The following is an 18590-nucleotide window of genomic DNA, read 5'->3' as shown; positions in this document are numbered from 1 at the left end:
ACCCATGAATGTATGTACTTTTAGTTTTTTTCTAAATAGTTCCTAATCTGTTCTTTCCCCACCTAGGGCTTTCCATCTTCGTCCCATATTGTGTCACTTAGCGCATTAGTCTGGGACTTTGTCCATGAAGACAGAGACAAAGAAAGCATTAAGTACTTCAGCTTTCCCCATATCATCTGTCACTGCGTTACCTCCTTCATCCAGTTAGGGCCCTACATGCCTTCTGATCACCTTCTTCTTGCTAACATGTCTGTAGAAACCTTTCTTGTTATCCTTCACATCCCTTGCGAGTCGCAATTCCAATTGCGCTTTCGCCTTCCTGATAACTCCCCTGTATTCTCGAGCTATACATTCATACCCTTCCCTAGTCATCTGTCCAAGTTTCCACTTTTTGTAAACTCCCTTTTTGTGCTTGAGTTCACCAGGGAAATCCTTGGTGAAGCCAATCTGGTCTCCTACCATATTTGCTTCTCTTACTACGCATTGGAATGGTTTCTTTCTGTGCCTTCAGTAAGGCTTCTTTAAAATACTGCCAGCTCTCCTGGGCTCCTTTCCCCTTCATGTTAGCATCCCAGGGGAGTCTGCCCATCAGGTCTCTGGGGGAATCGAAGTCTGCTTTTCTGAAGTCCAAGGTGTGTATTTTACTATTCTCTTTTCTTCCTTTGGTCAAGATCCTGAAATCTACCATCTCATGATCACTGCTTCCCAGGTTGTCACTCATCTCTACTTCCCCTATTAGTTCCTCCCTGTTTGTGAGCAGCAGGTCAAGCTGCGCACAGCCCCTGGTTGGATCCTGCAGCACTTGTACCAAGAAGCTATCCCCAATGTTCTCCAGAGAATTCCTGGATTGTCTGTGTACTGCCGTATTGGTCTCCCAACAGATGTCATGGTGATTAAAATCCCCCATGAGAATCAGGGCTGGTGATCTGGAAACTTCTGTCATATGTCTGAAGAAAGCCTCGTCTACCTCATCCACCTGATCCGGCAACCTGTAGCACACACCAACCACATCATCACTGCTGTTGCTTACACCTGTAAACTTGACCCATAGACTCTCAACAGGCTTTTCTCCCTCTATATACCGGAGTTCTGAGCAATCATAGTGCTCTCTTACAGACAGTGCAACTCCTCCTCCTTTTCTCCCTTGCCTGTTCTTCCTGAACAGTCTATTCCCTTCCATTACAGCGCTCCAGTCATGCGTGTCATCCGACCAAGTCTCTGTTATCCCAATGAAATCATAGTTCTTGGACTGGGCAAGGGCCTCCAATTCTTCCTGTTTGTTACCCAGGCTTCTTGCAATGTGTACAAACACCTTAGATAGCCAGTTGATCGCCCTACTCTCTGCATTCAAATCAGGGGTCCTCCTTTGTTGCTTGTTCCTCTTTGCATTTCTTCCCAGTATCTGGCTTTCCCACTCCCCTCAGGGTTTTGGTCACTGTCCCCCAACAAACCTAGTTTAAAGCTCTCCTCACTAGGTTTGCAAGCGTTCAGTTGTAGCCCAGCTCTTCGTTTTCCCATAAGTGTTTCCGTGAAGTATCCCTCCCATATCAGACAGTGGACGCCACAGAGCCTCTCTTCACTAGCTGAAAGAGTGGATGAACAGCTCTAGGACTGCAAATTGCACTCAGTGAGTGAGATATTGACCGAAGGAGCCTGGTAAACATTGCTGCTCCAACCCATCTGAGGATGTTGTTGAACCAGAATAACCTGATTATAGTAGTGTTGTGTGTTCTGGCCTTGCTTTTGTTTGCAGTTTTCTTTTTCTGAGACACTCTGATATTTTATACAAATCTTTTGAGCATAGCAAGATCAAGTGTTGAGAGTATTTAATGATTCCCTATGGTAACGTCTGTGCATGTTAGGACTCTGATACATTGATTATTCCAAATTATCAGTGCTGGGCTTTCTTTTTCTTTGCCTTTTAAAATAAGTAGAGGAACAAATCTATTTTCTGGTTTTGTATCCAGAAAATAATAATGATGGGGTAGCAATTATTGATGTACTAAAGAAATTCCAGGAATTAGATTCAGGGACTTTCTATCTCCCTTATTTTCCAGTTTTCTCAGTTATTCTCCAGTTTTTTACCATCAAACTCCTTTATTTGTGTGCCTTAGGATACCAAAGAGTATCCCTGTGGACATTTAGTAATTGAGTTTCAGTGCCTAATTGTTGTTGATACTGTATTTAGTTACTTTTATCTGCTCAAATCTTAGTACAGAAAAGGTACTTTGGATTATCTTCTCCTTGATTTGGACCACTTCCCCTACTTTTGCTATGTAAGGAGAGCAGTTACTTACATGAAACAGTAATGTTAAGAAAACAATTTAAAATATTTTTGGCTGCCTTTCAATACAATTTTAACAGCTGAGAACAAGGAAGTGGAGCTAGCACAATGTGACTAGAAAGTTTTCTGTGGATCACCAGCAAATGTATGTGAACTCCCAGTCAGCCTAATTTGGGGACTTGTGTGGTATAGTTTGATACAATGCACATAGATACACAAGATGTATTAATAAAAAAATTTCCTTTCACACACTAATTATTTTATGTATTTTTTAAAGGGTGGATGATGTACCTCCAGGAATATCACTGCTTCCTGATAATATTCTGCAGGTTCTGAGACTTCAGCTGCTACAATGTGTCCAAAAAATGTCAGATGGACTAGAGGAGGAGCAGCAAGCCCTTTCGCTTTTGCTTGTCAAATTCTTCATTATTCTTTGCAGGTATTCTGTCCAGCCACTATTATCACCAATATTTTGTTTTGTCTGGGAAATCTTGACTCACTTGCTATTATATACATAAAGATTCTTAATATACATATAGTGTGACACAACAATTGTCTAGTAGAGACAGAGACTCAAGATATGGTATAATGAAAGAAACCCTCCCCCCCTCCCCACAGTAATATGGATTAAGAAAGTCACAGTGAGAAATGGATTGTGAGGAGAAAATGGCATCCTATTATTTGTAATTAAACTAGGTATATGAATGTTCAGATCTATATTACATAACAGAAATAAGATTTTTTTTTTTTTTAAAGAAAGCAGGCTGCTGATATGTTTTTGTCATGAAATAACTCCAAAAGGGAGAGTTGATTAACTGGTTAACGTACTTATATGTCCCTTAAATAGTTGAGGAAATATTTTGAAAATATTGACCTTATTGCTTCGTTGATTTATCTGGCATCTTCCGAAATGTTTCTTATTTTTGTGATGTTGCTTCACCATCTACCAAACAATCATAAAGCGTGGGTCTAAAAAGTCCATTTCTCCCAAATTTGAAATTGTTCATTAACAGTTAAGAATACAACCATTTTATCTCTAACCGAGTCTGAGCCAAAGCTGCTCTCAGTGACTATCCCTTGGTGAAATGAACATAGCTGTGAAATGAACATAGCTCTCTCACTGGCCTTGTCCCCTCTTCACCTCCCAACACTTCCCCATAATGCAGTCTAGAGAGGACCTAGCTCTACTCTGGCCAGACAAATTTCCTTTTGCTGGGGATATTCCTTGGGAACTATTTCCAAACCTTTGGTCCTTCCACCTCATCAGAACAATGGAAAGGTGCTGTATGGCAAGAGATAGTTGTGCCCAATTTATGCTAAAATACTAAAGATATGTTAAGGAAACAGTAGTAGCTCTAGCTTCAGATTTCTGTGCTTTGTCAATTTTAATCACTTATTGAAAAATACCCTTTTTTGGTCCCTGAACTCTATATTGTAGTGGCTTATCTCAACAGTTGAGAAATGTTTTTGTAAAACCTATAGTGTGCAAGCATGAGTGGTTTTCTTTCGCCTTGTGTGATTTGGTTAGTGTTCTAAAGTATACTTTTAGATGCCTGTAGAAAATGGACTCATTGGAGTTTAGTTTTCTTAATGACATGAGAGAAGTAATAGTTGTCTTTGGTATCAGATTCCCTTTCTGAGTTCTTTATTTAGAATGCTTTGTGAATCAATTTAGCTTGTGAAATCTGAGATTTCAGATAAACCAGATAGGGATGGAGCTCTCATCGGATTCTGGTTTTCTTCTCGCTAAAAGACATATGTATAGTATTGTCATATGAGCTGAATAAACTTTACTGTATATTATTTTTGTGATTATTTTTTGAAATGTTGACACTTCTGTGTTTTATATGGAATGCTAGATAAAGCTTCAGAGGCCCGTTCAAATAATAATATAATGTACAAATCCCTGTGGCTCATGTTGCTTCTACAGAAATCTGGCAAATGTGGAAGAGATTGGGACTTGCTCCTACATTAACCATATTATCACCATGACTACACTCTACATTCAGCAGGTGTGTGGAATTACAACTCTCATGTATATTACTGCTAGAAATGCAAAAGGAGGATTGAGGGTTCAAGCTTGGAACTACAGGATGTGGATTTTCTTTCTAATTCTGCCACATACTGTGTGTGTGACTGTAGGCAGGTTACATATTCTTTCTGTATCTCTATTTTCCCTCTTTAAAATCAGAGCAATAATACGTGCCCACCTCACTGCAATGATTTGAGGCTTGCTTTATTCGTACATCAAGGGCTTTACAACCCTTAGCTGAGAGCATTCTAGAAGAGCCAAGTATTTAGAAAGTGTACTAGTTTTGATGAGTCCAGAATTTACTGAAAGGCCAGAGAGAAGACCCAATCATGGCATGTTTTTTATAGATAGATAGATAGTGATCCCGGTTCTTGATCAGTACAGCCGCTCCCTGACTTATGGCCATCTCCACTTATGACCAAAGCGGTTGTAAATGTGGATCCAAGTTACGAACGGCGATCCACGCTTACGAACAGCGCGGTCGCCATGTAACTCTATGGGATCCGAGTTACAAACAGTTCGAGTTACGGACCCAGTGTTGGTTTGTAACTCGTTCGTAACTCAGAGAGCGGCTGTAATGCATTTTTTTCACTGTTTCTTTACAAACATGAAAAGTCTTGACAGAATAGTTTTTGTGTGTTCTCTGCAATGCAAATTAAATGAATTATTTGAGACAAACTGGTTTCTTTACCCAGGAGATTATTTCAATACTTCAGTTTATGGAGTATGTGGAAATGTCAGCCATGCTTAGGAAGTATTTGGGCAGGGAATACTTAAAATTGTGGTGGTCAATTCCTAAAAGCGTACATGTGAAATTGCCATTACTCTCAATAAGTGTTATGCGCATGTATCGTGGAGACAGTAGAACCTTTGAGTTGATAATTATTTTTAGTACATTGTGTATTACATATCTGGAATGCAAGCTTGGACTGGGATTTTCAAAGGCGCCCAAGTGAGGTAGAGTTCCATATGCAATTGGAAGACAATGAGAATTGGATGGCCAGCATCCGTTAGGTCCTATGAGAATCCCAGCCTTAACTCTGGTGGTGGACTACTTTGTTCAAAAAATTTGTGTTCCTAGAAGCATTCTGACCATAACTGTTTCTTTTCTTTCAGTTAAAAAGTAAAACAAAAGAGAAAGAAATGGCAGATCAGTCACCTGTAGAAGAGTTTGTAAGGCATGCCTTGGCTTTTTGTGAAAGTCTCTATGATCCGTATCGAAACTGGAGGCAACAAATTGCAGGGTATGTGTGAAACCTAAGATGGTAAATTCTAATACTGTGTAGGGGGCCCCCCCGACACAGTGGGCCACCCCCCTTTTTCTGTAGCCCTTTCTGAAAAGGGGGAGGGCCCCCCTCTTTTTGGGGATCTTTGTAAGGTTTACCCCCTCGACGTGCCCCTCCCCGGTTCCCCTTGTTACTCTTGTGCAATGAAGTCCAATTCCAAGTCCACCGAATGATACATTTAAAAAAAAAAAAGAAAAAACCCTTTGCCCTCCCCGGACTTTCCCGGGGGGGGGGGGGGGGGAACAATGACTGGGGCCCGCCCTCTCCAGCGGGTCCTAACCCAGAGTCCTGGAAAGGGGTCGAATTGTTACCCTTTCCCTATTGATTGGCGGGGTAACTACTTGTAACATGCCAATCCGCGGGCTGCAAGACCCCACTCCGGGCCACCTCCTATCCCGCTGTCGCTTTCCCTTACCCCCACGTCATGTCGGCTGTCAGTGTGTTCCTCTCCCCCACGAGTCTCACTCATTCTGTCTCAGGCTCGCCGCTCCGGTGTTGTCGTTGATTTAAGTCTGTCAATGCACTTTCCCAGCAATCTCTCCCGGAGTGCCGCAAGTCCGGTCCTGCACCCTAACCTTTGTTGCCGTCTCCCCTGCGATTCTTGGAGCCTCCACCGCTGAGGCTCAGCTCCTCCCTCTGGATGGGCAGCACACCATTTTTAGAGTGCGCGCCGCGCCGCCTATGGAGCCGTTGTGCGTCCCCTGTGGAGCCCAGCTCCTCCCTCTCCCGCCGGGTTTCTGGGCAACCCGGGATGTCCGCACCTGCACCATTTGGCCACCCAGGGTCCTTTCGGCTTTCAGCCAGCACGCGGGGCAGCGTTCCTTGGACACTCAGGGCACCTGCGCCTACATCCTCCAGCCACCATGGGTTTCCCCGGCATTTCGCCGGAGTGCGGGGCTCGTCTGTGCCTTCACATACTGTGACAGTTTTTAAAAATGTTATTGTGATTATATTTAATGGTTTCAATGCAACCATGATCACATCAAGCTGAAGTGAGGCATATTTATACTGACACCCTTGTGCTCTTGCATTTTAGTAGCTATTAGTTCTAGTAGCACAGAGGACTAGATTTGATACCAGTGAGCTTTCTCAAATGTATTTTCTGCATTGAAAATGTGAATGAAGATATCAAGAAAGTATCTCTTCACATCAAAATCAATACTGTGAAGCAGGCATACATATTTATTAGGATACCGTACTATACTGCCACAAGTATTGAGTACTGATCTATCCAATTCCATCCAATAAAAACAATTTTTTTTGAAAGTTTTGGAGAGAGTAGATAGCTAGGATCCCATCTGAGGACATCCTGAGGTATATGTTTAGAAGCAGATTAATAGTGGTGTGTGCTTTATGCTGGATTCTGTTTACTTGAAATAATGTATGGTTTGTTAGAGATGCTACCTGTTCCCTAATTTTAGTACTAAAAATTGAGATTGAGAAGACATAATTAGTAAGCTGGTGGATGAATTCATCTAAAATTTGTGCAGGAATCCTGTTCAGCTGGAATCCCCTCATAGTCTTATTAGCATTGGATGCTTACCCTATTGGGATGAAGAGCCAATTTGGGCCCTTGCGGAATCTATGACACATGTTCACAGCTCTTTCACATCAATCTGTTGGAATTAAGGGCTGTCAGAAATGTTTGCCTCCACTTTCTTCCCTTACTCAAAGACCATCAAGATCATGACAGGCAGCATAGCATAGCATATCCGTCATCTGGGCAGAACCCTTCACTCTGCTGTAAAGCGCTAAGGCTTTGGAATGGGTGATGCCAAGCGGATGGTCATCTTGGCTTCTTACTTCTCCTGGATACAAAACACCATGGCAGATCAGCTGAGTAGACATTTCTTTCTAAATTATGTGTGGAAAGGGAGTTGGACTCCTGTGTCATCAACAAAATATTCCTAGATTGTGGATTTCCAGAGGACAAACACGAAGTGTAGGAAATTCAGTTCCATATGGAGAAGCTTCCCTCATTACATGGGGTGTGCTCCCCACAATGGCCTTTCCAAAGCTGAGTTAGGACACGTGGGCCCCGTCAGTTTATCAGCTTGCGAAGTGTGGAACTTTAGGCTGGATAGAACAAATACATTAGAACCTCACATGTAAGGGACAAGTGGGGCTTCTACAGAAGACAAGAAATTGTAAACAGAGGAGGGGGCAAGGTGAAGTCTGCAGTCACTCCCTGGGAGAAGGGAGGAGTGTTTGGGGGCTGCAGAGACAAGCTGCTTGAAGTTACTCCCTGGGAGAAGGGAGTGGAAAGACTGGCAAACCCAGGGCAGTGGTGAAGGTGGAATTGGCTCAAGGAAAGACAGCAAGGTGCAGGTAAGAGACCTTGGTTGCTGTGTAGAGGGTCCCTGAACCAGAACCTGGACTTCGGGTTCCCCTGCCAACCACTGCAGGAGTGGCACTGTGGGGTAGTGAAGCAGAAGGCTGCCTGAGACTGCTGGAGGGCAGGAACTTTCATACCCATCCTCCCTCCCTGCCCTGGAAAGGGGAATCTACAGTAGTGACCCAGAGGCCTGAATCATGAAGAGGACAGCTGTGGCTCCCGAGAATGTGAGAGGTACTAACAGGGTCTAACCACTGAGTAGACTCATCAACCTGTCTCAGCTAATCTCCAGAACTGCCAGGAGGTGGTGCCATTCAGCGGCAAGTAGAGCAACCTTTTAAACATGGGCAAAGAGGTATCCTCCAACTCCATTGTTCATAAATGTCCTTAAGATTAGATAGGACTAAATCAAAGGCAGTTGATTGCACCAACTTAAAGACAAGTTTGCTTTCCTTACTTCATGAAATTCACCTCTTGCCCTCTGAGGTGGCTCCTAATCAAACATCAAGTCTTGTCTTAGCTTGAGTTCGACATTTTACCCTAGTTTGAACATCCTGCAACTATGAGCTTGCTTCCTCAGTTTTTCTCAGGTGAATGTTTCCCCAAAGCTTTTCCATCCATGTGAGCAGTAATTTATGTGTGCCGAGGCATGTGAGTGTGTGCACCACCAGCAGAAACAAAAAGCATAGCCATGGACACTCTGATAATCACCTGGGCAGCGTTTGAATCTTTCCTGAGTGGTTGAATGAGCACACATCTTACAGGGAACAGTGCTCAAAACTACAGATCATTGGAAGTACAAAAGATAGTCTTAAATAGCAGAAAGGAAGCCACTAGATATTTACCTGCTGAAATGGAGACCATTTAACCTTTGATATAACTATTGCCTTTTTTTACCATACAGTTGTCTGTTTCCTTAGTCTTGGATTATCTATTGGAATTGAAAAATAAAAGTTTTTCTATGAGTTCGGTAAAGTTTCATTTAACAACCATAACAGCTTTCCATGTGCCCGTAGGTTTCTTGGTATTTGCTCATCAGACCATCGCAAGATTTCTAAGAAGGACTTATTAATCTTTCTCTGCATATTAGAGCTGGTTAAGAATCTCAGCTTCATTCTTTATTGTCTCATGAAACAATACGGAGCCATTAGCAATGTCTTTGCTGCTATATCTACTTGTGATGAAGATAACTTTCTTGGTGGCCATGACTTCTCCTTGAAGGCTTGGAATGACTCTAATGGCATACCTCTCTTTACTTTGTTCTCCAAGAGAAGATATCTTTACAGCCTCATAAAATTCAGAGGTAAGAATTTTGTGTCAACCAAGTTAGTCATCTTCTGCTTTTTCTTTTCCCCTATACTGCATCCGTCTACACACAGTGTCTGCTCTTCATATGCTACATGTAAAGTGTGTTATCTTTTTACTTGAACAGAAAGACCCCCCAGACCCTTTTTTCTGTAGCGGATAAGGCATAAGAGATTGTCAGTCTCCACACACAGACATTCTGATCTCTGCATTATTGCGTATTATGGTTTTGCTGAGCTTATACCCCCACTAAGAGGGACTGCATATTCTGTTACATCACGTCTACATTTGTAGCGCTAATCAAAGATGTTCTGATAGCTGAAATCTGTAAGGATGCAACATATTCCTTCATGGACATGTTTTTGAGCCACCAAGCCTTAATTCATTCTGCAAGATCAGATGTGGCAGTAGACATCACAGTTCTTTTTTCAGTGGCGGACTCTTTTTTTCTGAATTTTCACCTTCTTAAAAGGGACTGACCTACAGTGTAGGGACTCACTTACAGTGGAATACTCGTAAGGGTACTACTCAAAGAAGAGAGTTATACCTTGTGATTTAACTGGAATTCTTCAAGATTTGTCCCTGTGTGTGCTCCACTATTAATCTACACAGGTTGGTAGACATTAAGGCCAGAGGGGACCACTATGTTAATCTATTCTGACCTCCTGTACAGAGGATTTCTGGAAGCTATAGAACCTCACTCGCGCACTCCTGTAATAGACTTCTCACTTCTGGCTGAGAAGTGCTCAAATCGTCATTTACAGAGTTTGTTACAGAGAATACACCATTTATACTAGTAACCAGGCTCCTTGCTTTAAAGAAGGCAAAAATCCCTACAGTCTCCACCAATCTCACTTGGGGGAAAATTGCTTCCCAACCTCAGATGTGGTGATCAGTTAGATCCTAAGCATGTGGGCAAGACACAAAAGCCAGGCACCTGGAAAAGATGTCTTGGTAGTAACTCATAGACCTCATCATCTAGGGTCCCAGCAGTGACATTGGGAATAACTGCAGTGTTAGATAGTAGCCATAGAATGGCATCATTGTAGGCAGTTTCGTCATATAGTCCTCTCCAAAAAACCTACCTAGCTCAGTTCTGAATCCTATTAGGTTCTATCCCCCATTCTCTCTGTGTTCCCCCTTGGAAGTCTGCTCCAGAGCATTACTCCTTTCTGATGATTAGAAATCTTTGTCTAATATCAAGCCTAAACTTCTTGATGACCAGTTTATATCCCTATGTTGTTGTGCCAATATTGTCCCTTTACTTATTTCCTGTCCCTCCCTGGTATTTGACTTTTACGTATTTATAGAGAGCAGTCATTTCCTCAGCCTTCGTTCAGTAGATTAAACAAGCCAAATCTCCTCTCATAACATAGATTTTTCCATCTTCTGATCGTTCTCGTAGCCCTTCTCCATGTTTGTTCCAGTTTGAATTCATCTTTCTTAAACGAGACCAGAGTTGCATGTAGGATTCCAGATGAGGTCTCAACAGTAATGTCCCAAACACATTTCTGGCTCATAAGTTTCTCCTCCTAATAGAAACAACCCAGTAATTCCCTAAATATTGGCTAGCCATTTGGGCCAAAGGGACCGCAACACAAAGCTGCAGTATGATATGCACTAAACAATTCATCCTGAATAGTAGCAATTTTTTCTGAAGTTTAGTCTATAGTATCTAGCCAACTAGTAAAAGAAATTCACTCCATATGTGTTTCCTGCTCTATGAGTAATGCAGATTCATTCTGTATACTTATTTTATGATTCTGTTCTCCTCCTGATCATTTCTCATTGAGGATCGAATCAATTTAGACTCTATGCAGATTATCTTCAGCTAATAAGTACTGTTTTACCGTCAAAAGCTCTTACATTGGTGAACCTTATGAACAAAGCTTGTAACTTTCTTTTCAGCCTTGTGATGTTGCATAATAAAGAATAAATCTATGGAAAATGTATGCAGGGGCGGATATAGGGCAGGGTGAGCGGGGCGGCCGCCCCAGGCCCCGCGCTTCAAAAAGCCCCGTGCATGCGCCGTGGCAAAGGGGGGACCCCGCGGAATTATGCTGCCTGGGGCCCCGCAAAATGGTCATCTGCCCCTGAATGTATGTAAGTGCATCTGAGGACTTCATCTATCCAAATGTCTTTTACCTTTTTTGTTACTAGAGAATTAAGGAGGCAAGCTAATGATACATCTGTGGAGAAATGGATAGTAGTTCTAGCAGCTGTGTAGGGGCAGCTATTTGGTGTGTGTGCGGAGAAATTTGTGGTTCACCAATTTAATTTGTAAGGGAGGGGGCACACCTTTTTATAATAGCAACTTCTTCCATTGTTCATATTCTCAAAATGTGGGAAGTGCATTTGATCCCTGGATCTTCTGAATGCCTACTTTCATATTATAAAATTCTGCTGACCTCCAAAGGTACGCTGTGTTGCATAGACATTCTATCAGGACAAAACTATTCCTCTCTTAGAGCCTTTATTTATTGTCTGCGTCCTACTTTCTGCTTATTTAATAAAGTGCGTCATGTCAGTTGGTCCGGAAGTTGTTGCAAAGCCTTATTGCATATATACCCCCCCCCCCCCCCACACATCCTTTGATTTTTAGCATTTACAGAAACCTTTCTGCTGTTTTTGCAAGATGAAATTAAAGTAGTGGTGTATAAGGCATATCCTAATATTTGTTGTCAGAAGGCAGTGACTGTGCAGTGAAGTCTGAGAACCCATGCCATAGTCAGTTAAAATATTGTCATGATGGACTGCAAGATGGTCCTGTTTTATTTTGCACAAAGTCAAAAAAGCACACTTCAGAAGCCGTGATTCTTACATTTTTGCAGGACACAGGAATTCTAGTTTTATACGAGACATTGATACCACAGTTCACATGGTAGTCCTCCTTCATAATACAAAAGTATTTTCAAATTGAACATGTCAAATGATTCTTATTGTCTTGTTGTTTGTGCTTAAACATTTTAAATGGGTAGAAGTCGTCATTCTCATAAGGCTTTATTTAATTAAGATGCAGAAGTGCACAATGAGTCAGAAGCATTGAATTACATAACCGTGTTCTACGAACGTTTGAAATACAGCTTGAATACATTTGTTCATGCAAATAATTTCATTTATCACCCATGTATTATCAAGAAAAAGGCTGAATGTTCATGCAGAGGGAGTTTGATTTCAGCTGATCCACTTCAAGCTCTCAATTTCTTTGTGTTCCAAAAACTGAACTTTTTTCTGAATTGGTAGGAGATGGAAGCCAGAATGAAGAGAGAAAAGTATGAGAGAAGGAATCCTTTTTGGTTTTATAAGATTAAATAGCTAATATAATAATAGTTGAAATGAACATTTAAAAGCAGTATCAGTAATTTTCCTTAAAATTAAATGTTTTTTCCATAATAAATTCCTAATACAATTACTTGTCCATTTTCAAATTGCATGGTGTAGAAATTTGGCAGTCAAGCTGGTGGCTTGGCTACTGTAGTTAAGATCAAATAGCATGTTTATTTTTAAAAAACCCAAAACCCTATTGTTAGATGTTAAGCCACTCTACGTGGGGAGCAGTGAACACAGGACTAGTTTGTTCAGTTTTCTGGGTGAAAACTCTTTATTCTTTCTTTTCGCTCTTGTAGGAAAAAAAACTGTAATTCATTTTTGCAATGCATTTGTGTCCTAGTCACAAATAAAAACTGGTGCCATCTCTGAATTCTCTTGTATAATTTTTTTTATTGTAGGCGAATCCTGAGTAGTGTGGAAAAGAGCAGACAGAAGTATAAACCTGCCTCCCTCACAGTGGAATTCATCCCTTTCTTTTACCGTAAGTAATATTGCCAGTGTGTTTTAGAAACAAAGGAACAAACTTCTCGGTGCTATTTTTCTAGTCCCACTGTAAACATTTGATAAGTGCCAAAAGCCTTCTGTTTCCTTTGCAAGGTGAGGGCTTATTGAAGTGTACTCTACTTCTTTTTGTACCTAAGAATTTGGCTTTGTTTTGAGTGCCATCATCATGCCATGCTCATCCGTGGTATTGTGGACTTTCTTGGTCTGGATCTTTCAAGCATTTTCATAGTGCAATATGAGTCTGATGGATCACCTACAGTCTCATTTGCTGTTGCATGTGCAACATGCCTTTCCATCTGTGTTCATATAACATCACTATGGCAACAACAGCAATTATGGCATGGAAATGTCATTTTCAGCTGCCTTTGACGCGTAAGCAGCAAATGTTTCTAGGACCATAGTTTGTCAGCGTCTGGACTGAGCTGTGTTTCTTCTGTCATTAAATGTCGCTATGTCCATTGTGTGTTTGAGTTAAGATGTTTTTAATGGTACAAATGGCTTCAGGGGTGAGTCATATATTGTATTACGAGACACTTTTAAATAGACTAGTGATAGAAATGTAGCCATGTTGGTCTGGTGTAGCTGAAACAAAAAACAGGACTATGTAGCACGTTAAAGACTAACAAGATGGTTTATTAGGTGATGAGCTTTCGTGGGCCAGACCCACTTCCTCAGATCAAATAGTAGAAGAAAATTGTCACAACCATATATACCAAAGGATACAATTAAAAAAAATGAACACACATGAAAAGGACAAATCAAATTTCAGAACAGAAGGGGGATGTAGGAGGGAGGTAAATATCTGTGAGCTAATGATATTAGAGGTGATAATGGGGAAGCTGTCTTTGTAATGGTAAGGTAATTAGAGTCTGTTCAAACCTAAGTGTAAAGTGTCGAATTTGAGTATGAATGACAGTTCAGAGGATTCTCTTTCAAGAGTATTCTTGAAAGGCTTTTGAAGCAGGCTGCAGGTAATTAAGTCATTGAGACAATGTCCTTTCTGGTTTTCTTCCACTATTTGATCTGAGGAAGTGGGTCTGGCCCACGAAAGCTCATCATCTAATAAACCATCTTGTTAGTCTTTAAAGTGCTACATAGTCCTGTTTTTTGTTTTAAATAGACTGTTAGTCTAGAACACGCCTGTGCAAAATATGGCCTGTGGGCTACATCCAGCCTGCCAAGCTACCTGATCCGGCCCGCGGAGGCAGCGGGGAGCTCCAGGTAGGCTCCCCGGCTTGCCCCGCAGCCCCATGCGCCAGGCAGAAAAGTGGCTGCAGGCTACGTTTCTGTTTTGAAACTGGAGGGGAGGGGGAAAGTTTTAGGCGCTGCCCCGCCCTAAGCACATTTCCATTGGCCGGTTTCTGGCAGAAGAAACCAGCCAATGTGAGCTGCTTGTTAGACTAATAGGCAGCTAAGAAGAGGCTGGGCTTAGTTATTCATGATGAAGCACATGGCCAGGCAAGTAAGCTGACTGGCTGGGAAACATTTTAAGCTCTGTAGGCAGGAAGGCTAGTTCGGCAGCTGACAAGTAAGTCTCTTGGCCACAGCCTGCTTCTGGGACCCCAGCCCTTTCCTGCCCCAACTCTCTGCCCCTCCCCCCACTCAACATATCCAAACCCTATGTCCCCCTCTTACATCCATATCCTCTCCCAGATCTGGCACCCCAGTCTCCTGTCCCAGATCACAATCCCCTCCTACCCAGGGTCACATCCCAAACCCCTGCACTGCGGTTCCCTGCCCTAGGTCACAACCGCCTGCTTTATCCTAACTCCCTCCCAGACTCCAGTCCTGCACCTCCAGACTCCTGCACCCCAGTCACTTACCCCAAGCTCCCTTCTGCAACCAACCTCCATCCCAGACCCCACATCTCCATTAATATCATGGAAGAGTGTGGCCCTCGACTACTTTCCAGAATCTTGGGAGTGGCCTCACCTCACCTTTGGTCTAGAACATACAGTAATTTAATCCTGAGGGAATTCTGTGCCAAAAATTGAAATAGCACAATGTTTTTGAATTCTGTGAAATTCTGCATTTTATTTTGTCAAAATAACATAATATAATCATACCATTTTCAGTTATTTTGGTAATTTAATTCTAAATACCGTGTATTTAAGAGTGGAGATTTAGTATAAAGGCTACTTTCTGAATATAGTGGTTGCAGGTCATTCTTTTTTTCTCTCTCCCTTTTTGTGTTTATGGCAAAATGCACTAGTATAAAAGAGCAAATGAATGCTTAGAATGAACCAGGAAAAATGAAAACAATCAATACTTCAACAGGTTGAAGTATTTCTCTTTATACTGGTAAAGTGGGCTGATCGTTTTAGTATATGTATAGCACTAATGTTAAATCTATTACATAGATTTGTTTTATTGTAGCCTGCACTGAATTATTCTAGTATTTTTCAGTTTTTTGTTTGACTATTCTGGCTCTTTAAAATTGACATTGTGCTGTCTTAAGACATTATTGAAAGTTTCTCATGGGGCTAATTCCAAACAAAATAATCCTTGGTGGTTTTGGTTGCAGCTACTCTGTGTGTCTGAAGTTATTGCTATAGCAACAACTTCCAGGTTAATAGTTACAGTTCAGAAAAATTCCTAAGGCTATTTGTAAGCAGTTTGTCAGGTCATGGTATGAACAAAGTTACAGGACAATGAGCCCGTGCATACCACTATTGCAATCAGACATTTTACCATGTTTTTTTAACAGGAGCAACATCAGGCAGTGTGGGACTGATCCAACTACACTGCAAGAAGTGAGGGCATTTCCATATTGGAGTTTTTTAAGCCTGTTTATAAGTGGTATTTCACTTTCTTTTGAGGGGAGAGGTTAAAAGATATGAGACTCCTTATTTTGCAATACACAAATTATGTTTTCTCTTATTTCAATAGAATGCTTCCAAGAAAGTGAACATCTCAAGGAAAGCCTGAAGTGTTGCCTGTTACATCTCTTTGGAGCCATTGTGGCGGGTGGACAGGTGAGAGAATATTAAGAAATATTGTAACGTAATCTCAGCTATTACAACCTGTAGGGTTCCTCTGTTCATCTTGTAAACTTTATGGTTTTTAGAAGATATCAAAGACAAGAGTGTTTTACAGAACACCTCTGTCAACAATTATATGTGGGCTAGTTGGTTGTGTGTGTATTAGTGGGATTGGGACTAGGGATGTGAATGGTTAACCAGTAAGCATCACCCTTACCGGGTGATGCTTACTAGTTATGAATAACTAGTGGGCTGGAGCAGTCCCTCGCATGATCACTTCCTGCACCACAACTTCGCAGCCTCCACCTTTCAGCGTGGCTACTTTGTGGCTGAATCTGGAGGCCAACTAATAGATTGACATACTTGGCGAAATGAGCTAGATTCTCTATATGGGCTTCACAGAAAGGGTCCCTTTTTGAGGCCTTTATACAATCCATGTTTGAATATCTCCTTCACTTGAAAGACCAAGGTCTAAGACTTGCCTCGATCAAGGTCAACCCTGGCAGCAGTTGTGGCCTTCCGCTATGGATTTGGGGTGCTCACCTTTTACCTGGATTGCACCAGGTTCTTTCACAGATCATCCCAGGTCTTTGTCACTTGTGCCAATAGAATAAAAGGGCTCCTAATATCCACGCAGACAATCTCCAGCTTGGATAACCTGTTGCATCCAGGTATGCTATGACCTGGAAGTCCTTTAGCCTCTTCCACTGGTGAGGGAACACTCAACGTAGGTGCAGGCTTCCTGACATAAACCCGTTCAGGACATCTGCAAGGCTGTGACATGATCCTCGGTTCATACATTTATGACACACTCCACCATCTTGCAGCAATGTGTTTCAATCGGCATGTCTTTAAACTCTTCCCACCACACACCTAAATTGAATGGACCTTCCCCACTATCAGAGTTTCAAGCAAGAAGGAACTGTGGATAGGAGGAGGCCGATGGCAGCCCCTATATAGCATGGTACATGCACACATCTCCAGGGGGTGCTGAAGCCAGTCCTTACGGGTACTACTGAGGGAAAATCTTCTGGAACAACTGCATGTGGCGACCACACAAACTTACAGGAAGTGAGCAACACAGCTTGAAGAACACCAGTTATAGAAACAAGTAACTGACGTTCTTTAAGTAACTTGCAAGTAAAATAAACATCCCTTTTACATTGATATCAATGTATATTAGACATATAGCTAAACACTACTAATTTAAAAACAGGAATACAGGCAGTCCCCGGGTTACGTCAGTCCAACTTAAGTCGGACCCCTAATTACGAACGGGGGGGGGGCGCAGCTAGTGCGGGGTGCCTCCCCCACTGTGGCCGCCTCTGGCGGCACGGGGGGCGCTTCCCCCCAGCAGACCAGGGAGACACGGAGCTAGCGCCCCCCCTGCCCCCAGCAGACCAGGGAGACGCAGAGCGGCTTTACTTGCCGCGGGCGGCGGGACCGCCGAGACGCGCCGCGGTCCCACTGCCCGTGTCCTCCGCGGCGAGAAAAGCCGCTCCGCGTCTCCCTGGTCTGCTGGGGGCGGCGCAGCTAGTGCGCCCCCCCCCCCCCCCCCCCCAGCAGACCAGGCTTTTCTTACCAACGCCTGGGGTAGAGCAGCTGGGGGGGCTGCCGGGTTGGTCCCACAGCGCCGACGTGCGGCGCTACTGGACCAACCCAGCAGCACCCCAGCTGCTCTGCCCCAGGCGTCCAGATTCAGCCGCTGTTGAAACTGATCAGCGGCTGATTCCAGGAAGCCCGGGGCAGAGCCAGCTCTGCCTCGGGCTTCCTGTAGTCAGCTGCTGGTCAGTTTCAGCAGCGGCTGACTTGGGGACGCCTGGAGCAGAGCAGCTGGGGTGCTGCCGGGTTGGTCCAGTAGCGCCGAGGAGCGGCGCTACCAGACCAACCCAGCAGCACTCCAGCTGCTCTGCCCCAGGCGTGTCCGATTCAGCCGCTGCTGGTCAGTTTCAACAGCGGCTGAATCTGGACACCAGTTCCGACTTACATACAAATTCATCTTAAGAACAAACCTACGGTCTCTATCTTGTATGTAACCCGGGGACTGCCTGTACAACAGTCCCAGACTCCTGCTCCTGCTATTTCACCTTTAAGGTTACAGAGTTTAACACAAAGTCAAGAAATACAAAAGCTGAAGTTTAGAGTTTGCATACATTTATGTAGAAAATAAGTGGGTTAATATTATTAGAAAAAAATTGTTTTTCAGAATATTTTAAATAAAATACGTAATCCTAATGTGCTGATAACACTCTTGTCTTATACATTATTCACAATATATAGTGCCAAATCCTGTTTTTTCTCCTGTAAATATACCCTTTGAAGCCATTAAGCCTAAGTGAGTAAAATGAGCAGGATTTGGCTCAACCTATATTGATCAACACAGTCATAGATGACTGAGGAGCTAAATTAACAATGCTCTTGTTAGTGTTGTTTGTATTAGAATATGGATCTCTTGTATCATTCAGAAATGAAATTTCTTGATTTTAAGTATTTGGAAGAGATTCAATGCTCAGATTAAAATACAGATGTTTTT

General features: G+C 42.6%; 1 protein-coding gene across 3 annotated transcripts in view; it reads left to right on the top strand.

Annotated features, from left to right (window-relative positions):
• NBEAL1 (neurobeachin like 1) overlaps positions 1–18590 on the top strand; it is a 166462-nt gene that overhangs the window by 37075 nt on the left and 110797 nt on the right. For all 3 annotated transcript variants that reach the window (XM_075933832.2, XM_075933831.2, XM_075933830.2), the window contains exons 4-8: positions 2562–2723; positions 4215–4296; positions 5433–5560; positions 12971–13053; positions 15966–16051. In XM_075933832.2, coding sequence (XP_075789947.2) covers positions 2562–2723; positions 4215–4296; positions 5433–5560; positions 12971–13053; positions 15966–16051 — 541 coding nt within the window. The remainder of the gene's footprint in view (positions 1–2561; positions 2724–4214; positions 4297–5432; positions 5561–12970; positions 13054–15965; positions 16052–18590) is intronic.

The sequence above is a fragment of the Pelodiscus sinensis genome, chromosome 7 (genome assembly GCF_052426305.1).
Source record: "Pelodiscus sinensis isolate ZL-2025 chromosome 7, ASM5242630v1, whole genome shotgun sequence".
NCBI lineage: Eukaryota > Metazoa > Chordata > Testudines > Trionychidae > Pelodiscus > Pelodiscus sinensis.
This window is presented reverse-complemented; position numbering and strand designations above follow the sequence as displayed.